Below are 26,132 nucleotides of genomic sequence, written 5' to 3'. Positions count from 1 at the left end.
CTGAATGGTATTAAAATGATGATAAATAAACTAGTTATAAGTTATCATTCTTCTGATTTCAGTCCCGTTTGATTTGTCGACCCCCATCGTTACCTGTGGTGCATGTTGGGGATTTGAATCCAGCATGGGAATGCCACTAATGATCAAAGTGCCAGTATGCTAATTAAACTCAGTATGGGATCCAATACAGATCAGATTGGTGCATCGCTGAATAAAAGCATTAGTATGCCGCCCTGGTCTTACACTGCTGATAATATTTTTTCACTGTGGTTTGTAGTCAGTGGTGAGTTAGGTGTCTGGATGTTGTCGCCTCTTTACATGGAACAGCAGTTTGTAGGGACAGGTATCATTAGGATTTTACTGATATACCAATATCAGTACAGATTCTGCTTATTGCTAACAATACTTGTCGATACTTTTATTGATGATACCTGCTGGGTGTTACAGTATCAGTACAGATACCCTTGAAGTGATATGATTCCAGTAGAGTACTTCTTTTGATACCTTTTTTCCATACTTCATTTGATACCCATCATGTGAATGGAAGCATTCCTGAAATAATCCCTCTGCTTTGTTTGCATTTGTTTCTATCAAATGCCACAGGTGTGTAGTATAGCCATACTTTATAATGTTTTGGTGGCATCTCAGTACATTGAACTCTCAACTTCTTTCTTTCTAGCTCAAATGCAGATATCGTTTGACTGGAGTATTTTCAATACCACCGAGTTCTAGGATATTTCGTTGATACCTTAAAGCTACTATAAGGAGTTTTCAACTGGTTATGAGACAGTATCACTTTATTAGTAATGCCTCTGCATGACCTACGTAAGTTAACAAGATCATCAGCGAGACGACTGGCTATTTCTACGTGGTTAATCTTAATGTCTGACACTGAGTCAGATCCTCCTTGCAATCAGATGAATCCTGTGTTTACATGTTCATTTTCAAAGTTACACTGAGTTATATTTTGTGGCTATGGTGGTGGAAAAAATACCATATATTACCAAGTTAAATAATTTCCTGAGTTATTCTTTTAGCTACAAATTTATTAAAGTAGGCCCATGCACAATCTTAGCTGGCACACACAGGTGGCAGTTAGCTTTGCGAGGATCCAACAGTGCCTCCATTTTCTTCGCAGACTGAGAGTTTTTGGTTTACATTGATTTTTTTATAGAGTGATGATAGAGTCAGTTTTATGTTATGGTACCACCTGCTAGTTTGGGAAGTTATCAGGATTTTATCTGACCCTGACCATGTGTTTTGAATTCTGAATGTTAATTCTGAGTATGTATTAATGAACTCAGGATGGAGGTACAGGTTGCTTTGTGTAAACACAATTGGTGCAAACACTCATTTATTCCTTTCTAAATTAAAGTCATTACTGAGCAAATAGTTGAGGACAGACAGAAACACAAGAGGCCTCTAAGATAACTGCAGTCACACTAACAGCTTATTTGCTGTAAGCAATGCAGGATGAGTGTTGTTTTTAGTGTGTCAATGTTCAATGTGTGACTATGTGTCCAAGCACCTGGGTAGCAGTAGTTTTCCCCTGTATTCTGTCTCAGAGTGAATGTGAGATCTGTGGATGACTGATTTACACAGCTAATGTTTTGCTCATTTCCTATTTAATGTCTTTATTTAATGTTTCTCTGATTATATGGTCTGGCTTAATGCAGTGTTTTTTCCCTTTATTCAAGATCATTTTCTCCCAAGGGAGGGAAATAAAGTAACCTTGAACCTTGATTTGTTTGTCAGCTGTTTATGTAACATTACACAAATACTGATAGCAGTATTGTTTGTTCAAGAGCTTATTGATATTTTGGCAGTGACCAGTTAGGAACCAGTACCAGTTTAGTACTGGTTCTCAATACCCATTCCTAAGAGTTATAGGATGCACTGTTAGTACTAACTGAGTATAAAATAGGACATGTCATTTGGCTGTAGGCTACTTATATGCATTTATTTTGAATTCAGGTAAATCAGTTTGGCTTGGACTTGAACTCATCATGCACCCAATTTGACCGAATATAACATTTACTATCTCTACGAGCTCCAGTTGAGTGCATTTTAGTGTGGCCATTTAGCATTGTTAGCGTTAGGATGTCAGTCCATTTCAGCTGAAAATGGACTGAAGCAGAGACCAAAGCAGCGAGCTTTCTCTCTGAGTTAGCATCATTCAGAACAGGTTGCTTTTTCTCCAAGGAAAAAATGAGAAATGATGTCTTAGTGATGTATGTGTGTTTTTCTACGCAGGAGCTAAGCTGGCCAATGTTTGCTGTCAATTATTTGACTCTTGAACTTTTGCCTTACTGTTTTTTTATGTCTCATATCCTAAGCTGCTGGTTAATGAAGTCATGAAATCCCCTGATAGGAGCAGCAGGTATTAAACCAGCGGGAGAACAGGACAGAGAGGAGGATGGATGAAGGGAGTTGGAGAGAGGAAGGAGTGGGAGAGAGAGAGCGTGGTGGTAGGAGAGGAGAAGAGGATGAGTAAACAGGAGTGGAGAGAGATGAATTACTGTTAAAACTGAGATGATGGCATGGAGGGTGGAGGAAGATGGTGGGAGGCAGGGATGGGTGTGGAAACAGACAGATAAAAGAGAAGATGTTTACAGTGACATACAAAGCACATCAAAGTGTCTGTATTCATCTTTATTCTGCCAGTTTCCCTCTGTATTTGTTATTTTATGTCACATGCTCGTAAACTCCACCATAAAGCTCTCAAACACGCACACACACACGCTAACACAAAGGAGTGTGTGTGTAAACCCGCTGTAACACGGGGCTACTCAAGATCTAATGGGCTAGAATGAATTGCCTTAACAATGGTCATAAATTTCCCCCCTACAATCTGCCCGGTGTTAGTGTGCAGACAGTAACATCATCAATACAAAGAGTGCAGTCATACACACACATGCGCACATGCACACATACAGTACACAAAGAGAAAGGAGGCAGCAACAAGAGCTTTACAGGCTGAGTGTGAGGGAGGGGCTGTGTGGAAAGAGGGTTAGATGTGATGGAGTAGAAAGTGTAAAGGGGGTTTTCTTTGGAGGTGGTGGTGGTGGTGTTGGGTGGGCGAGGGGTGAGTTGTGGTACCAGGGTTTAGGAGAAAGGGTGTTAGGGCAAAGAACCTCAGATATTGTAGCATGTGTCATGTGTGAATGTGGATGCAGAGCTGCAGAAGGATCATATTATGTGCGGTCTGGTGACCCAATTATTGTGTAGACTCTGTGTGTGTGTGTCTGTGTGTGTGTGTGTGTGTGTGTGTGAATCATTCCTGGTAGTCGTGTGCTTGCCTGAGGCCGGAGGGTGACACTGAAGCAAAGAACAGAGAGCTCAGTGCCGCCTGTTGCTGGTTGACAGAGGAACTGCATGCAGTAAGAGACAGTTCACCCCAAAACCAAAAATGTATCTTTGTATCTCTTGTATCTAATCTTTTCCATCTGCACTTTTGGCCTCTCTGGATCAAACCTTTCTCTGCTGGGTAGGATAAATAGCTCCCCAAATGATATTACAATATATGAAGTATGGATAAATTAAGCTATAATAAATTTAGAGTTAATAAACACTTCTGATGAACCAAACTTCAAAATTTGCAGATGATGCCAATGGATTTGGAAATCTTATTGCAAACAAAGCGAGTGTGACTCTTCCAATTCAAGAGTTTAATCAATCAGGATTCCACAGAAACTTGTGGATGAAACCTGGATAATTGGGGTATTTCCAATGGAGAGAAAAGAGTCAGAATTCTGATATTTTTTATTCTTTGATGTAAATATTAGAAAATTAGATTTTTTAACATCAAGAGATAATTTGTTTAATTGGAACCATTTGGAACTATTTCCTAAATCAGCATTAGCTTTGGCCGTAAGTACAGAGAAATTAGTATGTGAAAGAAATAAATTGCTATCATTGGCAAAAAGTACTGGGAAAAAGGAGAATGATGCTGCCAAATCATTTATATAAATAAGGAATAGGAGTTGCCCCAGAATAGAGAAGTGGATATCCATCCATTTATGTTAACAGAGAGATGATGATTATGAATATAATTGTAAAATGTAAGTAAGTGATTCCAGTAAAACCATAGTGCAACAATTTTTGGAGTAAGATGTCATGCTTAACAGTGCCAAAATCTTTATGAAGGTCAAAAAGAATTCCTAAAGCATATTCGTTCTATGGCTGATATCTCCAGAACATTGCAACTCACACCAAAACTATCCAGGTAGATAAATAGCACTACAGGCCAGAGGGATATTATGTATTTTGGATTTGCAGGTGGACTGTCCCTTTAACTGTCTTTGCTGCTGTTTTGTTGTGTTTGCATGTATGACTGTAAGAAAAAAAAAAACTACTATTGAATGCATTCATCCATATTGATTAATTTGATGCCATCTGATGGTTGAATTAGTCATTGTGTTGACACTTGGCACTTCCTCTTTTCTGCCTCCCAGCGCTGGCATCGCTGTAGGATTCTATGGAAATGGGGAGTCGAGCGATGGAGCCAATCGTTTGGCGTACTCCCTTCGCCATGCCAACCGCACCATATCTGGGGTGGAGAAGCTGGTGAGTTACCTGCTGTAAATATAAACAACAAAATAAGTGTCTAATGGCAGTTCCTATATTAATTTCTCTTTCCTGTGAATGTCCAGGTGTCAGACAGCGCCCTAGCCTTAAACCAGACAGTGGAGGAGAACTTGGTCCAGCTGGAGACAGCCTTCCAGGAGCAGACAGATTATGTTTCCATCGTCCAAAAGCTGCAGGGACAGCTGGACGAGCTGGTGAGGCTGATGGTGGATGTTCCCTTCTGGTCCAATACTGAGATTTCTCTGGAGGACTTGGCCCGCAAGACGGAGGCCTTTGATTTTTACAGGTCAGAACCAACAAGTAATGGTATGACTCTTGTGATGCTGGATTGGTATGGCATATTTAGATTACAATACATACTGTATTCTACCACTATTACTAAATATTCCTTTCAGAATGGCTGGAGGATGCCAGTTAAAGGGAAAATTCTGCACTGTCCACGAGGATGTGCAGTCAGTTGAAGCAAGAAATTCCTCAGTGTGTGCTGTATTGATAGAGAAAGCTGAATTCTCCTTTTGCAAAATCTGTTGTTCTCCCTGCTTCAAGTGAGGCCACAGTGATGTCATTAGTGGTAAGACTACAGTCTGTTTCAGCTTCTAGTCTCTGCCTCTGAGTAGCCAGGGGGCATGCTGGTGAGTATTTTTGTGAGTTAACGTTTAAGTAATAGCTGCAAACTAGGGTGGTGATACACAGCAACGTGGGCACGGGCATCTGAAGCTCAAGTGCAATGCATCCTGGTACATATTCGCACTGCCTGAATGGCTCCAAGACCTATTTTCAAAGGTGCAGGTATTGTTTGACTGGAGAAGTTTTGATACTGTTTGGTACTGGGTTACATCAATCAGAACCTTAAAGGTAGTGAGTATGGAAACCCAGACCTGCTCCATGAGCAGGAGAACTTAGCTTTGTTTATCACCATTACAGCCATCACCATTTTTTGCTTCAGCTGACTACGTTCTCCATCAACACTGACTTGATATCCACATGAAAAGTGCAGAACTTTCCCTTTAAAATCATTAAAATGACCATACAGTTGTTAACCAGCTACAGCTGGTAAACTATATAAAAATAACTCATCTCAAAACATCTCATTTGGCAACATTTTGGATTGGAAGCCGTCTGTGATAGGTTGTTTTCGTTCCGTCATGGTGGATTCTTGCAAATACCATTAGGAGCATTATTAGGTACCAGAGTTACCTTATTTTCACTTCTTAGTTGTTTCGTGTACTACTCTCAGGATATAGTGACAGTTACAGCAAATATGACAAAAACATTTTTTTTTACAGAAGTTACGAACTGTAGTTTTAAGCAACCATGGCAACAATACAATTCTGAAAATGTGGATAGCTCAGTGAATAAACTAATCCTCACTTTTTGCTTGATGACCTTGTGATTCTGAGTCCAAAACCTTTAACAAAAACTAGGTAGTGGGTGCCCCTATAGCTCAGTCGGTAGGGCGTGCGCACCATGTATTGAGGCTGTTAGTCCTCTGCAGCGGCTGCTGGTTCAAATCCCGCCTGTGGCTCATTTGCTGCGTGTCATTCCCTGTCTCTTCACCCCCCTTTCTTGTCATACCTTCAGCTGTCACTGTCAATAAAGGCAAAAATGCCCAAAAAATAACCTCAGGTAGTGATCTGACTGTGACCCTGGTATATGTCCTACATGGTGTATGTTGAAGTTGTAGCTCAATCCAAGACTACAGCCCTCTGCTTTGTGGCTGATGTGTTTCTGTATATCTGTTTGTATGAACCACTGATAAATTTGTATATATTCACAGGTGGTTGGGGTATCTTGGCCTGCTGCTGTTTGATGTCCTCATTTGCCTTCTGGTGCTCTTCGGCCTGATACGCAACTCTAGAGGCACTCTGATTGGGTATGTTTCTTTACGTCATACCCCAAAATTTGCTCCTATTGGACGAATCAAATCCTTTCTCAACTCTCAATCTGCGTCTGTTAAAACTGTGAAATGCATGTCATGTTGCTACGCTGAATCTTGACTTCAAAGATATGTGTTTTTGTGTCCTTCAGAGTGTGTCTGCTGGGGGTTTTGACTCTGATAATCAGCTGGGGGTCTCTCGGCCTGGAACTGGCAGTTGCTGCTGTAAGTGTAACCATGGCAACATCGCCGAGCGAGCTCTCTGGCTCCGCAGTGATGTAATCTTTTTCCCACTGCTCTAGCGAGCGTCTTTAGCGTGGATGTTACTGTAGCCTGATGTGTCATGTGTTCTTACCCTCTTACAGTCAGCCAGCGACTTCTGCGTTTCCCCGGATACCTATGTCACCAGGGTAACCAAGGAAAATGCAGTCATCAACCAAGGTATGCAGACATGGGGAAAAAAACAACACACTGAACCTTAGCAGCCATTTTAAAGTTTTTGTGCAGGAAAACAGTGTTTCCAAACCTTTTAGGCATGAAAATCATAAAATAAAGCACTGTCTACATGCAAAACTTGTTTCAGGTTGAATGAGTCAATTTTTTGTGAGCAATTTAACAAAAGACTCATTTGTCTTTCTCAGATTGTTTTATTTGAACCTTTTTAGAAGCCTGAAGAGGTGAAACAATCCATATCTCATAAGAAAACCATTCACATTTCACAACTGCTTAGTTTTATAACAACTCCACCACTGTAGAAAGACAGCAAATTTTATGGCATGTGATTAAAAGTATTAATTATAATTCTGAAAATTTAAGAAGGAAGGAATACGAGATGATTGGTCAGTGAACTGCTCCCAGGCAGATACTGTAGGTTGACAAATAAGCAGAAACATCTTTGAATTTTCCACACTGACAGTTGAATCTTACCCTGACATGTTGATTCTATTTTAAGAAGCAAGTGTGTGTGTGTGTATGTGTTTGTATGAGTGTGTATCCAAGGGGATTGTGTTTGACTGACACTCTGGTATCTAAAAGCTCTTGCTCTCTCTCTGCTGACTGCAATGCATCAGCAATCCTGCACACACACACACACACACACACTCACACCCCGCTCGCTTTTCCTCCTGCCCGCCTGTCCCAGATGTAAAAAAAAAAAAAAAAAAATTCAGAGCACATTTTTTCTTTTTCACTTAGGATCATTATCTGATTTGTTCTCGCTCTTCATCCTTTTATATCCCTCTTTACCTCTCAATTGCTCCCTTTTCTTCCTCTCCCCTCCCTCACTTCCCTCTCTACACTCATCTAATGAGTTCTGTTGTCTGTCAGTTGTTTCCGCTCTGTAGAGCACAGATGTTGCCTCCGTAACACACACAAACAGAAAAACACACGCACATACACACACATGCACAATTTTGCCTGAGTAACGCTGCCAACACACTTCCATAGAGAGATACTGGGCTTTGAAAGTCTTGTTACATACAGCGACAGGGTTTTTCTGTCCTGTCATTAAAATGTATGTTTTAAATGTATCTATAATTATTATATTGTTGACATGTATTTATTGTTACATTTCCAGATATCCTGCAGTATTACCTGAGGTGCAGCTCTGGCCAAATTAACCCTTTCCAGCAGGTAATTTCACCACCTTGTTGTACTTATTCTTTTGATTTTTGCTTTTTATAGATGTGCTATGGATGCCTTGGAGTTTGGCCGCAATGCCCCTTCTACCCACGCGGCCAGTTCAGCTTGCCCTGTTTTGAACTGGCCGTTGTGCCTTTAAAAGAAACTAGTGGATTTAAAACTGCCATGCTTGGAACACAGAGCAGCTCGTGTTCATTACAGGACCTCATGCTTTTCATGGCGGCGCACATATTAACAGGCTAGAGCAGCCACAGAGCCCGTGTGAGCAGCTTGTCACAGGCTCGGCTGCAGCGGCGCCTCATCTAGAGGTTCGAAGTCTCGGCTATATTTTCAGTGTGACACATGGTTGTGAGACGATGAAAATGATCTGTTGATAGTCACATCAACATCATACCAGCAACATGATACCTATTACCACAGCTTTAATGTTTACCTCAGTAGAATATGTCACAGACATGAACAAAATCGGGTGAAGGGCAGAATTTTTGTCATATTTCTTAAGGGAGTTGACAGCAGGGAGCTTTAGTTTACTTCTATGGAAGCTCAGCTCTGTTCATGTGAGAGCCTGGAAGTCATTATAATGAGAAACTTTCTCAAAATAATAACTGACTATTCAAGTCATTATTTTGAGAAGGTTTCTCATTACAGTGACTTACAGGATCATTGTTTTATCCCATTGTTCGAAAATGCTCTTCCATATAAATCATAATTCTGTTTTTCATTTTTCATTTTCAACATTTTTTCACGACTACAGAAACACGGGGTAACTGCTAAAATATGATAAGGTTGTCTGACGTTGACTGATTGTTTATGGGTCTGATTGATGGTTTACTGTCTAATAATGTGTGTTTGTATTGATTAGTGACAGTAGCTGGTCAAACTAATTATCAGCTAATACTGTTTTATCTTCATACAATATAATTATCACTTATTGTTTTTGCACCATTGATCTTGGAAATATTGCCATACAAACTGGCTGCAATGTCCAATAAATTTCTATTTATCAAAGGCCAAAGTGGCCCTAAAAAGTGCTTAGTTCCAGGCCTGGAATGCATAAAAAGATCAGAACATATTCATTCATTTACCTGTTTAAACCTGTAAAGCAATTACGGCAGATAACCAAATGATGTATTTGTGTGTGTATTTTTCTGTGTTTGTGTCTCTTGTCTCTCTGTATGGTTTGTAGAGGCTGTCAGGGAGTCACAAAGCATTGGTGGAGATGCAGGATGATGTGGCAGAGCTACTGAGATCAGCAACACGTGATTATGCCAACACCAAGGTCTGTGTGCTTGCTTGTGTGCGCAATGATCTGTAGGTCTTTATTTTCACGGATGAGTGGATTTGCATCAGCGGGAGCGTGATGAAAGTGGCAGTTATGAAAGTGCCAGCACACACATGTTTATCCGGTGTGTGTGCGTGTGCATGTGTGTGGACGGACATGAAGGTGGATATCTATATTTGAACATTCATGTGTAACCATTGCTTCTGTGTGTGCAGGGGAGTCTTGAGCAAATCCAGTCTGTGCTGAATTCCACTGAGGTTGGTCTTCACCAGCTGACTGCTCTGGTCGACTGTCGCAGCCTACACATGGTGAGTCACTTTGTATGTTGTGTTAGAGCAGAGAAAACTCCTCAATAATTTCATAACAACTGACTCCCCTGCTCTTCCTCTCCGTGCAGGACTACGTTCAGGCATTGACTGGGCTGTGTTATGACGGGGTGGAGGGTCTTATCTACCTGGTTCTCTTCTCCTTTGTCACTGCCCTGATGTTCTCATCCATTGTGTGCAGTGTGCCACATACTTGGCCTGGGAAGAGGTAACACACACATACACACACACACACACACACACACACACACACACACACACACACACACACACACACACAGCGTGTTCGGACCTGGTATTAAGGTGTTCTGGATTATCTGATCACAGGTGGACAGCTCTGAGTATGTCATTTCTACCAGGTGTTGGAATGCATCTCCAGATGCATCGGGAGTGACCACTTGTGATCAGATCTCACTTCCCCACTCTATATACAAATAAACACTTGGGCTATTTTGTCAGTTTAATGTCCGTTACTGTCCATTTGGCCATTCAGTACAAAAAGTCACCTGTTAGTTCTGCTGTCAGGAGCCCAGCAGAGACCCACTGTGGAGTGCTGGGATTTTCTACCTGAACTGTGTGCAGGACGCACACTTTAACTTCTTCTGACTGTGTGTAAATCTGATGTTTTCACATCACAGATGACAAAGAAAGGCATTAATGACAGAGTCAGAGAAAGTGAAAGTGTGTCCCAGCGCACCACGGAGTGTGTCCCCTGTCTGCTCTTCACAGCAGCATAATGTTTTTACAAGGAACTTGTGTGTTGCATTTAATGCTGCATTAAGAAGAAGAAACCAATGGTTATGAATTTGTTGTAGACAGCATTTCACAAAGTTTATGAAGTTTCTCCTCACTGAACAGATCTCAAAATAGCACAGTTTTTAAGGGAGTCTGGGGATATTGTGGTTACAAGTAGGTTTGGGTATCAAAATCTGATACTTTTATGGTACAGATGGAGTTCCTTCAATACTATCAAGTATCAAAAAGTGTCATTCTATACCAAATTTTGATACCTAAGGAGTAAATCTCATTGAGATATTAAGCATGGAGTATGCTTGTACCAAGATCTAATTAGAGCTGTCCACTTGTGATCAGATCGCCCAGGATGCATGTTCATACCAGGTCTGAACATGGCTAAGGTCGCTGTCACACATTCACAGGACTTGCACAAGCCTTTACATTCCTACATCTATCTCTGTGGTTAATTTGTACACTAACAGCTAACATGTTACTAGGTCTAACTCCTTAATTGTCTAACTGAATTCATCTGATGACCTGAAAACAGTGGAAGGATCCTTAAAGAATCTACTCTGTGCCCATGCATGTCATTCTTTAAGTGTAATTGCCTCCTGAGCTGTTGTACCTGCGTCTTCCTGCCTGTCTTTGCATCCATCCGGTTTTTCTCTGCAAGTTTTGTTTATTTTATTGTTTGCCGTTAGCACTGCCAGTCTGGCTGATTGTTTGTTTCTATGTTTGTACGTTATCTCTCATTTTCTTTTCTCCTCGCTGTGGACTTGGAGCACCATTGTTGTGTTAGATTGTGTATCACCACGTTTTTTTTTTTTTTTTTTCTGTGCCCCACTTCCTCCTTCTGTTCCGTCCCTCGCTCCTCTCTCCCTGTCCTGATTTGGAAATGCTTTGGGCTTCAGCGAATGATGGTGAATATTGAGGGTATTAAATGACCCTATGGTCCGATAAACGGCCCGTTAAATAGCCATTCAAGAAACCTAATAATACTTAGGTAAAACAAGTGCAAAGAGCTCTAGACTATGATAGGTTTCACCCTGGTGAACAATTTGAATTATGAACCACAGCTGTGCCATGATAGTGGTGTTTTATGCTTGTTTGTTGGGTGTGAATTACCAGCAATGCTAAAGTATCAGGCCCAGCAGGTATTAAACAATAATCCATAATGTCCCAAGAACAACTGCTCACGGGGTTGGTCGCTTATTAAGGCTGACTGTGCTGCAACTGCTGAGTCTGTTTGATGGGCTGCACAGCTGAGCTCTTTTTTGGTTGCCTGAATGAAACACCTCCATCTGGTGGCCAGACAATGCAGTAACTTCTTTTGTGCCTTTTGTCTCTGTTACAGTAACATAGGGCCCTGCTAAAAGCTCTTCATACAGCCCCCTCCCTCTTTGAAACATTACCAGCTTGATGGGACTTTGTTAGTACGTGAACAGCTGGTATAGACTTCAAAAAAACAACAGAGAAGTAAAAATAGTCATGAAAACAGGGTCTTCATATGCACATGTACATGTACTTTGTGGCTGACCCGTACATTTCTGTAGCCAGAGATCCAGCTTCCAAATCAGCACATATCTTATTTGATGCCTCATTCTGTTACGTTGCTGGCCGTTTACATTTTTGACCATTTTATGTCTGAAAATGGTTTGCCCAAACCAGCCATATTATCTCCTTTTTTCCTGATGTTTTTGCTTTAAGTTTCATGGAGCACTCAGTGATGCATGAAGTACTTCAAAGAAAATATTGACTTTTGAAATTTGATTGTTTGGACCAATTTGAAATTGACAGTAATTATCAGGAGTGATTCCTCTTTGGAGGATGGCTGCATGAAGAAAATGAATGCATGTTTCTACGTATCAAAACACTTTTGAGAATATTTGAAGAGTCATCGACTTAAAACGGATAGTTTGGATTATTTGAAGTGTGGTTGTATGAGGTAATTACCGATAGTCAGTGTCTTAGCTGCAGTAGTGTACGCTATATATTTTCCTTGCTGTCAGACAGCCTTTTCCGATGGGAAACCACTGTTATAAAAGCCAAATATCTCTCTCTCCAAACAAACCAAACTCAATAGGCAAAATCAGTCATTTTAGAACACAGAACACAGGAGTTCCACTGCTGCCTCAATCAGTTAGTTTGTTTGTGTTATTGTGTGACTTCCAGGAATCCAGGCTATCCATCTAAAAACTTAAGTCACACAATAACACAAACAACTAACTGATCAAAGCTGCAGTGGCACAGCCGCTCCTGTGTTCTGCGGGGTAAAATTATTGATTTCCTTGTGGAGTTTGGTTGGTTTGGAGAGAGCGACATTTAGCTAATATGATGGTGGTTTCCTGTCAGAAAAGGCGGTGGTGACAATATTCTAAATATAGCCCAGACTTACCTTTTGCTGCTGACCCCATCCACAGCAGTTCAGTTCTTAGCTTCCTTGCAGGTACTCTTCTCTGCTTCTCCTAACTGGGGGTGTGCTGAGCAGCATTTACTGTAGGTAACACACAGATCATTCAAGAGTTCACATAATCCAAACTATCCCTTTAATGTGATGTAACCACACAAAGCAACAAAACAGCTTCATGGGTCCACTCTGGGCTGTGTAGTAATATTAGAGACCTGTATTGTATTTGTAGTGGACCTGTTTTGTAGATGAATGCTGCCCATGTTCCTTTTCTTCTTGTTCAGCTGCTTTGGGGCTGAAGGCATGGCCTTACCTAGTCTTTTGTATCAGGGGACTCCACATAGTACAAGTACACCTTCCCCTCTCCTAACCTCCTCTTCAACCACTTGTTTACACTCTGTTGTCTCTCTCGGATCTCCCTCCCCCTCTACCTTTTCCCCCTCCTATCCATCATGCCCTCTCGTGCCCTGCCCTTACCCTGACCAATTGAAGGACGGATGAGGAAGACGGAGAGGACGAGTCGGGTGCCTCACGGGGCGGGGTGCACGATAACCTGTACCGCGTTCACATGCCCAGTCTCTACAGCTGTGGCTCCAGCTACGGTAGCGAAGCTAGCCTGCCCGCTACCGCCCACACTGTCAGCAATGCCCCCGTCACTGAATACATGTGAGTTAGCACCCACCGCTAGCTAGAGGCTAGCAGGATCAATACACTGCCTGCCATAGGTAGCTGATGCTTGCCCCCCCGTGACCCAGACTAGCAGCATAGCAACGCTCACTGCCTGCGATACGATGAGTTAGCATAGCTAGTGTTTTTGCTGTGTACGGCTCGCATGTCCTTTGTGACACACTGTCAGCAATATTTGTCACTTAGTGAGGTAGAACCCTTCACTAGCTTTCCCTTTGAGGGCTGCCTGCTGTATCAGCCAGCCTGCCTGTTTCAGTCCACAAAAATCCACAAAAAAGTATTAATTTCACCTGCTTGCTACAGTTTGCCACAGGACTGCTTGCTCTGAATGAAAAAAAATAAAAATAAATATGCAGCATATATATCTCTAGTCTGCCACTGCTTGCTACTATTTTAGCTTAAATTCAGTGTGATGTTTGCTGCTAAGGGATTAACGGTAACTCTGCAGCAAGAAATTAGTAAATACACAGTACCTTTATCCTGAAAGTCATGTGGCATTTTGACTTTTCGGACCAGGACTGTGTTTTTCATGTTTTAGTCCATTAACAAATCCTGTATGTTAACAGTACTGATGACTACATTCCAAAGCACACAACAGAGTTTTAGACTGATTAATTATTCTCCACATAGCCAGATAACATTTAAAATGTTGTATTATGCAGGTAATGCAGACAGAATCTACATGTAAAAACATCAGTTCCCATACCCATGCCAGAATGGAATGAGACTTGATACTTGCCTGAGATAAATATGCCCTTGCAGGGAATGTTTGCCCGTATTTGTTTTTAGTCAAAGTTAAGCTATCATTGCATGATTATACAGTTGTGGGCATATATTTTTCCTTGTCGTACTTGTGGAATCTGACATTCAAGAACAAGAGTCAATTGCCACCAGCTGCCAAAGGAACAAATTTGTATAATCCCAGGAAATGAGTGCAGTAATTTACAGTAGATCTATACTTTGGAAAATGGTTTGGCAGTAATTTAAAGTACACATTTATAGTTAATGGACTAAAACATAGAAAAACACTTCTTTTTTAATTTCATACATTTATGTATAAAGAGCTTTTCTATTTTGATACTGAACAATGATTAATGTGTGTTGTTTATATTGAGCTGCCTGGGTAAAGAAAATACATTTGTCTAGTTTAAAAACTTTGGACTGTTTCAGGTACTTTTGATTTATTTTCCCTGTGGGAACTATGATGTTCTCCCATATATATCTCTTCCCATTAATCCTGTAAATTGAACCATGTCCCTTCAGTTTTTTCAGACATTTATAATATCTTGTTGAACAACATCAGTGATCAGCTGCACTATTGTAGATATAAGAGCAGAGATTAAGGAAATACCTCTTATTTGGCCTCCTATTACTGTCAGTTATGTTCACAAGGACACTTGAAGATTAATAAATGAATATTTTATGTTTCTTTTACAAATTATGAATATGTACTTTAAAAAATATGTTTCTAAGGCACTGATAAAAGAGCCAGTGTCCTACTGGCACTAAATATTTGTCTTTTGTACATTGCAAAGAAAGAATGTTAACTATGTTGGACTGTGGCCGAGGTGTTTAACCTCTGGCTTTGTGGTTCAAACCAAGCTTAAGTCCCTGACTTATAATTATTGTTGAGGCCATTTGTCAGAGAGTTATGTAGTCATAATCATGAGCAGACCACAGCTCAACAACTGAGCCCCAGTGGCAGGGTGACCACATGCAGTAACCTCTTATTCTATAATGCAGGAGCCAGAACGCAAACTTTCAGAACCCTCGGTGTGAGAACACCCCCCTGATTGGCAGGGAGTCCCCTCCACCCTCTGTAAGTGCACACTTTCTAGAACACACTCTCCCTCCACTATCTTCCAATACCCACGGTGCAGCCGGGAAATATTCAAAACCGCAGAGCCCACAGAGGTGGCATTTTATCATTTGAGACAGCAATGAAGGAAGCATAGTGTAGCATGCATTTGTAGCATGCTAGTGTGGATATTGGAAGGTAGTGCCCCATCCCTACACCACTGCAAGTGTACTCTGTGCTCAAACTAGACCGTGATCATGGATCGTCTTCATGAAGGTCATTTTGGCAGCCTGGGACATCTGGAAGTTTGAAGAGACGCCTGTTGTTAGTAGGATTTGCACTTGCATCAAAAGAGAGGCTTGTCTCTTTTGATAAGTGTAACTTTTGGGTCATGTTAGAGACAAAGTTGTCCTCTATTTCTGATGTAAAAAGTCTGGTTGGTTTCACTCTGGCTGTCAGTGCTATGTGAGGAGAATTTGTAGGCCACGTAACAACAGATGAACAGCTCAGACATCATTGAGAGAAACTGAAAGAGATCTCTAGTGCATCATGTTTTTCTTCAACACCAAAAGACACAAGACATCTGCCAGTCTCGCAGATGACTGAACTGCACCTCTTGTTTGACTTTTTGCCACAAACAGGTTGCCTATTTTGGCTTTGACAAGGTGCTGCTGGGCCTGTAGCTGTGGATGTTGTACCATGCACTATCAACTGTTTACATTACTGTGGACTGATAAAATTAAATCAACAAATCTAGCATCATTACTTCCTCTAGGATACATTCCTGCTCCGTACCCTGCAATGAAGCTGAAATTTTTTGACAGTTCTGCCCCTGAGTAAATTCAAGCCCAAACCTCTAAAGTTCCTGCTCCCCCCCCTGTTCCCACAGTGTGTCTATGTGTGCATTTTCTTGTCGAGGTGTATGTGTCCTCTGTTTCTGTGCCCCCTCACCCTTCACCATTAAACAGTCACAGGAGCACGTTTCCCACCTCCACTGTCCAACAGTAGCAGCCACCAAAAACGGCCACGCTGCATCATTCTTAGGCAGGGCTGCTGACTGTTGCCGCCGTCCTGTGCCAGAGCGCTCGCCTGTCACCAGTGTCTGCAATGACGTGGAAACCAGAGAAGCTCCGACAGTAACTAGCCAGCTGCTCACAAAAGACCACTAACTCATACCAGGCTAACCTACTACATCAGAACTAGAGCACTAACTACAAACCACTGACAAAATGATGCTAATTTACAATAATAACATCATCCAGAAACCTAATCAGCTGTTATATAATGAGTGACTGTTGTAATCAAACCCCCGGCTGTCCAAATGACTGGTCAAAGTATTTCTGCTGTACATGTGTGTGTTTGTTTGCCTCACACGTAATCACCCATATCTATCTATCTATCTATCTATCTATCTATCTATCTATCTATCTATCTATCTATCTATCTATCTATCTATCTATCTATCTATCTATCTATCTATCTATCTATCTATCTGTCTATCTCATTCACATTTCCTGATCTAATGTACATTATTTAAAATGGACACTTCACCCCAAAATCAAAAATTAATGTTTCCTTTTACCTGAAGTGCTGTTTATCCATCTAGATAGTTATGATGTGTGTTGTCAAGTTTTGTTTTCTCTTGAATATAATGGAACTAGGAGGCTTGCATTGCTCAAAGTGCCCAAAAAATACAATTAAAGAAATCATGATCCAGTTACTCAAGATAATCCACAGACCTTGCTGTGAGCAGTTTCATGTAGGAGCTGTTTTCTCTCTACTGAATTACACCAGGCAGCCGTGCAGAAGGAAATACGCATGGACGAGAGGCTTGTGCTTGTGAAAGTGGGTTTGGGCGTTGAGAACCAATTCCAAAATTACCGTGTAAACTGTGTACTGCAAACACCTATCATATATTGACTAGCGGTGTAATGACACATCGAGTTCAGACATAAAATTGTCTAATCACAATTTAGTTGCCTTTTGTGAACTGACATAAATGTAACTGATTGTGTTAAATGGACATATGACATTGATAGTGATCGCAGACCCCTGAACTGAATTGAAACAAATCATAATATAAAATCGTATTGTCATGAAACCTGTGATTAAGACCCTTCATACTGATCTTGCTATGTGTCTTCTCCTCATAAAAATGCGAGTTGAATGCATGCATGTCCTCTTGTCTTGTTAAATTGTGAAACTAGCATTGAGTCGAACTGAACTTGATGAACAGAATCAGAATCGTTGGAGTCCAAATGATACCCAACCCGACATGACAGTACAGGATGTAAACATTAATGGTATCCTCCTTGCGGAACTGCAACATTAGCACCACTGAGCTAGCTAGTGCAGTGATACCGTCTGCCGGTGTAGTTTGGTCAAAAGAAAATAGTTCCTACTTGAAACCTGTTACAAGAAGGTCTGTAGATTATCTTGAGTAACCAGGTCATGATTTCTGGAAGGAGACATTTCTGTTGAGTTGAGTGTGGTTGAGCACCACAAGCCCAGTGCCACGTAGTTCCATTGTATTGGAAAGAAGACAGACATCTTTACAGCCAATATTTATATTATACTCTGTGACTCACACCAAAATTATCAGTAACACTACAGATAAGAGGAAATATATGTATTTTTGATTTTGGGATGAACTACGCCTTTAACTGTGAGACTGTTTCTATATTACTTTTTTCCTTCAGTGTAAATAAAGCTTGATCATAATCCATGTTTTCCTCTTTTTGTCCTGTTGTCTTTCTATCTTCCCTCCTGCTTCTAATTGTTTCCCTCTTCGATTTCTCTCCCAACATATTTCCCTCTGTCACCCACCACTCTTCACTCTGTCTCCACAAACCGTCCTTCCTGTCCTCCACCTCTTCAGTACACCTCCAGTATGAGAGCGAAGTACCTGGCCACCAACCGACCGGACCAGAACCGACGCTCTGTTCCCAACGACCAACTGGACCCGGCTAGCCGGCCTCACCCCACTGCCCGACCACAGTCCTCAGTCCATTAGAGACCAGATCATCCGCCCCAGTAAACTGCCTGAATCCAGTTCTCACAGCCAACGATCAGATCCAACTCAGCAGAGCTCACCCAGAGCTCAGCGTACTAAAGCACCAACGAGACCCCAGTTTGTCAGGGTCCGCTGATTCTCACCAACACCGACCGGTTCACCAGAAACACCACAGCCAGGACTCATCAACCAAGCACCTCAGCAAAGGACTGCACTTTGAAGGTCAAAAATCTGCGTCCACAATTATTCAAAAATTTTTAAGTCCATCCCATGAGATCACTTGCTTGTTCCACCACTGCTGTGATGGATCAGCTCACATACCCACAATGCACAGCAGTTAAAGCGCCTTTGCTCCGTCTGCAGTTTCTTCTCCTCCTCCACTGGGATCCGTACACCGCCCTCCAGTGGAGACAGCTCCACCACTCTCACCATCCTGATGCTTTTACATTCAGACTGCACACTCACACACAAACAAGCGCACACACATGCACACACACAGACACACACACACACACTGTACAGAGCTGTAAATAGTAAAACGTGTGCTTTACTCTGATTTCATGAAAAGTAGACTGTTGAATCATTACTGGTAAATGTGGTGTGCTGCGTGTTTATCATGGAAACTTTTGCTGTATCTCTCATACAAACACACACACACACACACACACACACACACACACACACACACACACACACACACACATAGGTGGACACATCTGTATAAATAATAAGCCAGTGAATCAGAAAGCCATGTTTAGATAGAAAAAGTACCAACTACATTCTCTTAAACTTAACATTGTCGTCTAACTAAGACTTGAATCGTGAGCTTGAAAAATGTGTCCATGTCTCTCTCATATTTGTTTACGTGCACATACAGTACACGCATCGACTAATGCATTTTGAATATGAGCCAGGAATCCTGTTGTGGAGTAACTGTTTTGAATTCTGGGGAATTGGAGCGAGAGACGAGAGACAAAAGAAGGCTCAACCTGTGCCAAAAAACTCTGAATAATGAGGGATGCCTGATTCTGTCCTCTTCTCCTACTGCCTCCAGAAGTCTCAAAAAAAAAGGGAAAAAAAAAAACCTCATGTGGAATGTTTTCCCTCTGGCTGTAAATACTAAGGGAACGGGAAAGACGCTTGAAAAAAGGAAAACGACGGACTGAAATGGAGTAAGACTCACTGAGAATTGCGACTACGCATTTGCAAGGTGCTATGTTAAGCCAGTCACGGTCCCAGAAGACGATCAGGACTGAGGAGGGACGGAAAAACTTTTTATTTTATTTTAATGTTTTGTTTTCATTCAGGGATATGATCAGGAATATGAAGAGCAGTAAAAATAAAACAGCTTTCCTTCATTAATGAATGGAAGTTGTGTCTGGAATCCTGAAAGTAAAGGTCCCTGACAAATGTTACATTAAAATGTTAAAAAAAAGTGGGTGTTTTTTTCTTTTTTTTTATGTTTTAGCAGAAGTTTAATTCGGGATGTGATACTGTGACCAACTGTAGTATTCTCTTTCTTCTTCTATACAGTTGTTTGTTTTTTCCTGAGCTTTTATTTTGTTAACTGGTGACTTTGGGTTGACCTTTAGCCAACAGCGGTCTCTTTTTTTTTTAATGTTATTTTTTTTACCCACAAGCACAAATTCTCTTCAAGGTGACTTTTGCGAGATGGAGAAGTAAAACTGCCTGGGACACTGCCAGTGGTTTTTCCTCCCGCTCTTAAAGGGATAGTTATTATTTGAAGTGGGGTTATACGAGGTCAGTCAGTGTATTACCTACTCTAGATGCCAGTCAGCAGGCCTCCAGTTTGGAGAAGCAACAGGAGTAGCAGTGTTGAAAGCCAAACAATGAACTGCTGTGGACAGGGTCAGAAGCAAAATTATTATTTTAGCCACTTAAAAAAGGTCTACCTAAAAAACAAAAAATCAATATCAGTTGAAGTGTACACTATATTTAGAACATTTTCAAAACTTTACTTTGCAGCCTGTAAACCTTTTTTGACAGAAAACTGCTGTTATTTAAGCCAAATATTGCTCGCTTCAATCAAACCAAAATCCATAGGAAAAATTAGTCATTTTACTTAACAGAACACGGGAGTTATTGCCTCAATCTTTTATTCAGTTAGCATTATTGTGTGACTTAGGTGTTTTAAAACGATAGCTCAGATTCACCGCAGTCACACAAAAAGACAAATAAACTGTCAGCGGTAGATCAGCAACTCTCGTGCGCTGCAAGTAAAAATACTGATTTTGCCTATGGAGTTTGGAAAAGTTTGGAGAGAGTGATAATTACATACAGAATAGCGGTTTCCCATCAGAAAATGCTGTCTGATGGCAAGGTAGAGCAGTGAAATTATTCTAAATATGATATATGCTTAAACAGATTTTTTTTTTTCTTTAGGTGGACCATTTTTAAATGGCTTTGTCGCTGACCCCGTCCACAGTAGCACATTGCTTAGCTTCCATGCAGGTGCCCAACATCTGACATCTACTGACTGTCTAAGTACCTCATGCAATCCCTCATCAAATAATCTGAACTATCCCTTTGAACTTTGTACAGTGTATAAAAACTGTATTTGTGAATCCGTGTGTGTGACATCACTGCAGCGTGATTGGCTATTGCTCTATCTCAGTGTTACTGTGTGTAAGTACAGTGATCGGTGTGTCTGACTGGCAGCAAGCAAGGGCCAGCCTATCTAGCCTGAGTCATTTCTACACGGACGCCGCGCATGCCCTCTCATACACACACACATTGAAACACACACAGATGCACACACACACACATATAACATACGTGCTGTACAGACATTCGCATCTAATACACACACACCACAGTTTCTTATAAAATCCATCTTTCCCTACTTTTGTCCTGTTTACATTCACCTCTAGAGCTGTAGTAACTACACGCCCGCCCACTGCTGTGACATCACACCGATAACCATTTGCATTATGGGCGATGTAGTTGGTAGAAACCTGGAATCTAGTAATTAGAGCCCTAACATTCAAATACCTTCCCACCACCATTCCTGTACAGCATTTTAATATGTTCTTATTAATCAATGACCACTTCTCGTATTAGCGAGACAATCTTACATGTGTGATTTTACTAGAAAGAAAATGTCCATGTTATGGTAACAATGCTACCTATGGTCTAGTACTTTGCAGTGTTTTTTGCACCATCGATGCAAACGATGTTAAGATCCGTGGGACTAGTCACTGATTAATGGCCTTTCATAATGTTTTTAAACTCTTACAACACTCTTCATATCACAACATGTTTTTTTTTAAGTTTTCTCTGTCTTGTAAAAATCAAACTTTAAAGATAAAATAATAGCTAGCTGTTTTGTAGAAGAATAAAGGCAAGAGCAGCGTTTTTCCTCTCTTATTAATGGTGAATGACTCTCTGTCTTGCAATGTTTTAATAAAACTATTCCAGTGTCGTCTGCAGCACACCTGACTTAAAAGCTGTATTTGAATTCCTGTGCAATGCTTTCTGGGATTTAACCAATCTGGTACAGTGTGTCATGATGGAGAAAAAAAAGGTCTATGCTTGTGTTTCAGAGTCAGTAATGTTTGTGTGTACAGTATGTGTGGTATTTACAGGACTTCAAATACACCTCTGTTCAGATGTAACAGACAAACAATGTTTTCTATGGCTGTTTTTATTTTCTGATGGTTTAACTAAGATATTAATGATGTACATGTCAAAACTGTGGTAATGATATCATTCAGCCTGGAATAAATGTTTTAAAAAAAAGAAATTAAAGCAACTTTAACGTACTGATCAAGACTGTGGGTTCTTTTTAATGTGAGTGAATGAAACAGAAGAAAAAGAAGTTTATGTTTTGTTTTAGTCTTTTACTTGTATCTGGCAGTGTCTTATCAGGGCTTAGTGCTCCTAAATGGCCAAGACCAAACACAGTACACAAATGCTGTATGTCTGCACTGGCTCTTGATAGATTAAAAAGCAACAGCTGTATCTGTCAGGTCTGCAACATCTCAGCTGTTAGAAACTGGAAACTGAATGTTTTGAAAGATCTAGTGGTGGAAAAAATATTCTAATTTGTTACTTGCGTGGAAGTACCAGTACCACGTACTTAAAATAGCAAAAGTAGAAGTACTTATTCTCACAGTAAAATGTCCTGTGACTGACTCATTAGATTGTCAATATTGATGCATGTATGTGTACACAGTATTTTACTGTTGATGCAGGTTGAAGGTGAAGCTGAACAACTTTATCTACAGTAAACTAGTTTAGTCACAAATTAAATCTCAGGGGTCATAAAATGTTTAATGGAAGACTGAAAAATAGTTTAAAAGTTTAAAAGAAATCAAGTAAAAAAAAAAATCGTTATTGACATTCACTTCTGTGATTAGTTTTAAATCTCTTTTAATGGAACTGAAAACAACTTTGCAAAAATGATAAAGGGCCCCAATCAGACTATTTTTTGTTATAAAGTTATAAAAGTTGGACCTAAGTAAAATACTGGAGTATATGTACTCGAATGTAAGTTACATTCCACCATTTGAAGGGAAAGAGTAAAATGTTGGCATGTTGGTTTTTATAGCAACTAAAACCACCATTCAGCTTCTATCATTTTATTATCGATGTGATTCATTTCAAATACCTCCATTAGTCTCAATACATCTCGACATTTACCAAAGTATTTTGTAAAGTAAAATGATGTGTTTAATGTGGCATTTTAATCTTAAAGGGCTCCATTTGTTTTTGCAGTTGCTTGTATGATGTTTGATGATGTGTTTCACTTCACTATCTCACTACCTTTAGTTGCTCATATTTTATTACCACCAGTTTCAACACATTTCATTGGAAAAGAGGTCAAGGTGACCTTATACAGTATAAGTTGCATTTTGGACTCCTGAATTCAGAAATGTTAGTCTTCAGCTTCTGTTCTGCAGTTCACCTGAGTACTGTCTTAAATTTAAAAGTATGAAAGCAAAATCAAAAGGAAAGGCCTGTAATTTAACTCCCAACTTCCTCATAGAAAGATAACAAATATGATCAGAAGAACATCAGACATATCTGAAATACCTCCCTTGTATATTTAAACTATAGCAATAAATGCATGTTTTCTTCTATGAATCATTGTTACTGACTCACTGATGTCATGTAGGTCTGCTGAGACATAGTTGGAGCTGTGAGACACTGTTACACTGTTATCAGTGGATTTTACAGTCAAAGGTGAGAAAACATTTTCTCACCTTTGTCTCCGCCTAGTGGTCTTTCAGCACAAGTACATCATTCAAGACCTGAGCTCCTCTGTGGATCCAGACTTCTTCTATGATTTGCGAGGAATGTTTCAGACTTTGTGTGTGTGCAGCAGTACTACTGGATTTAATGAGGATCAGTGTAGTAACAAAAATGTGAATCCAGATGGTGCAGGTTACTGCCAACATCATGTCTGGTGATTTTCCCAGACAGTGAGCGTACAGAAACAGGAGTGTCTGTGTCTCCCTGAAGACACTAAATCGGTCACTGAACAAAAACGCTTTTTTCATTTAACCCATCAATTGTTAAAATTGTTCAGTATACACAAATAAATTCTGGATTCTTTTAACTTAATTAACCTTTTTTTCACAGCAGCCATTGATTAAAAATAACGAGTTATGATACTAATTAAGATCCAGCTTGATTTAGTGTCACAGAGCGAGAACAGCAGGACCCCGACTCTGACTGATGGAACAGAACATCGATTAGTATCACTGGCAGCACATCATAGGTTTAACCTTTTAAATCCTGTCCAAATATCTCCTCTGAAAAAGGTCAATTATTCTTTTCTTTCTTCAAAGATACCATATTTTAATCATCTCCATCACTTAACACTCAGGAATAACTCCATGTAATGCAAGTAAGTGAGATGAGTAAGCTTTATTTATATAGTCCTTTTGAAAACAGCAGTTAGAAGATGCTTCACGGTTACTAAAGCAAGTAAAATACAATTTATAGACATGCACATCAGTAAAAGCAATATAACAAGCAAAACAGTGCAAAGTACACAGAAATGCATGCTAATTCGTAGCATAAAACAGCACATAAAAATACAATTTACACAGCTACTCAACAATAAAAGCAGTGTTAATAAAAACAAAACAAAGTTAAGAGACAGATAAAACCAGTGGGAACTGTGACCAGCCTGTGCAAGTAGGTTTTTAACAGTGTTTTTTTTTTAAATGTGGCACAGAGTCAGCTGACCTGACAATGAGGTGCAGGCTGTGCCATAGTGCTGGACCTAAAACAGTAAAGGCATGGATATTAAAGAGTAGGACTGCAACTAATGATTATTTTCATCATCAATTAAGCTGTTGATTTTTTTCCCTCAATTAATCAATTGGATGTCTGGTCCATTAAAAAAAAAATCAGACTATGGTGAAAAATTTTAATCACTGCTTCATCCAGAGATAATACATTTTCCATCATAGAGGAGTAAAAAAGCAGAAAATATTCAGTTTGAGAAGCTGGAATCAGAGAATTTGGACATTTTAAAATGACTCAAAATGACGGATTGATTATCAAAATAGTTAGCAAGTAATTTAATAGTCAATTGATTAATCATTGCAGTTCTGTTTAGGAACCATTGATCAGCCAATCTGAGTAATGTTGGTGTAAACTATTGGGTTAAAAGCATAATAAAATATATCCATCTACTTCTATTTTTAATGCATCCATCTAAGACTTACACTTAGAATTAAAAAAAAAAAAAAAAAATCCCATTAATGGAGAACAAATATGACCCAGCAGACTCCACAGAAATGGCTTCAGGTGTAGTTTTCTTATAGTTTTTCTGTAAGCTAGGGACAATGACTGTAAAGTCGAGTGACCAGATGAGAATGGGTGAAATCTGGGACAGGAGAGCCTGGTTTAGCAAATCACGTCAGAAAAAATAAAATCAGTAGAATAACTTTGAGTAAAATCAGACACTAATTCCAATAATTTATTAATATTATGAAGATCAGTTACAGAATCTGAGGACAATATGAAGAGAATCATTCTCAGCAGCTAAGATTGAGTTAAGATCCTGAATTTTTCAGGACGTCTGGTCATCCTCCTGCAAAGTTTTTTATACATGGTATCTATGATGATATATAAAGAAACCAATAACAGCTAGATTGAACAGATACAACAGATTAAACTACTTCTATACATATTAATTGCATGTATTATCACTGTAAAACTCTAAAAAGTTGAGGGCTGTACGGTGAAGCAAGTTTGACATTTGCTGGCTCAACAAATCCTAAAACCGTGGTGATGCCAACTGCAAGAAAAAGTCACACATACAGAGAATCCACTGTAACTGATGCACTGATAAAAAAAAATGTGCAAAAGAGCTGACATTTGTGACATATTAGTGTGACAGTACGTTTCATTTGCTCTTTGATGTAGCTGTCAAAACAACATCCACTGCACCTCTGGCGACACACGCTTTATGCTGTTTGAAGGCGACAGAGTCAAACAGAATGTGACTGACTCAGACGAGCATGTACCACAGCAGCTGTCTGCAAACTCCCGCACAAAGAAAATGAGCTCAGGCAAAAGAAAATGTTCGGCAACTGCTGCTCTTTAAATCCTGAGATGGTTTTCCCCGTGTGTGAATGATGAGTCAGCACACACAGAGCTTTTAAACAGGGGTAATTCATGCCTGTCTGCGATTTCTGGTGGTGGTAACCTACTTTAGATTTGCAAAAACATAAGGAAAAAAGAGGACAGCTGATGAAACAATTTGTCATGACCTACAGTTAGAGGGGTCCTTTAACCATTT

At 40.1% G+C, this 26,132-nt stretch overlaps 1 protein-coding gene across 1 annotated transcript in view; it reads left to right on the top strand.

The window, feature by feature from the left end:
• LOC146329631 (protein tweety homolog 3-like) overlaps positions 1-20,113 on the top strand; it is a 40,225-nt gene extending 20,112 nt beyond the window's left edge. The window contains exons 4-15 of the mRNA XM_084714905.1: positions 4,455-4,566; positions 4,653-4,873; positions 6,365-6,460; positions 6,616-6,688; positions 6,829-6,904; positions 8,040-8,095; positions 9,291-9,383; positions 9,602-9,694; positions 9,784-9,920; positions 13,347-13,520; positions 15,285-15,360; positions 18,218-20,113. Of these exons, the coding sequence (XP_084571031.1) occupies positions 4,455-4,566; positions 4,653-4,873; positions 6,365-6,460; positions 6,616-6,688; positions 6,829-6,904; positions 8,040-8,095; positions 9,291-9,383; positions 9,602-9,694; positions 9,784-9,920; positions 13,347-13,520; positions 15,285-15,360; positions 18,218-18,352 (1,342 nt within the window). The 3' untranslated portion in view covers positions 18,353-20,113. The remainder of the gene's footprint in view (positions 1-4,454; positions 4,567-4,652; positions 4,874-6,364; positions 6,461-6,615; positions 6,689-6,828; positions 6,905-8,039; positions 8,096-9,290; positions 9,384-9,601; positions 9,695-9,783; positions 9,921-13,346; positions 13,521-15,284; positions 15,361-18,217) is intronic.
• The last annotated feature ends 6,019 nt before the right edge of the window (positions 20,114-26,132 follow it).

Source organism: Lutjanus erythropterus, chromosome 3, assembly GCF_056507025.1.
Source record: "Lutjanus erythropterus isolate fLutEry1 chromosome 3, fLutEry1.hap2, whole genome shotgun sequence".
In the NCBI taxonomy this organism is placed as follows: Eukaryota; Metazoa; Chordata; class Actinopteri; order Lutjaniformes; family Lutjanidae; genus Lutjanus; species Lutjanus erythropterus.
This window is presented reverse-complemented; position numbering and strand designations above follow the sequence as displayed.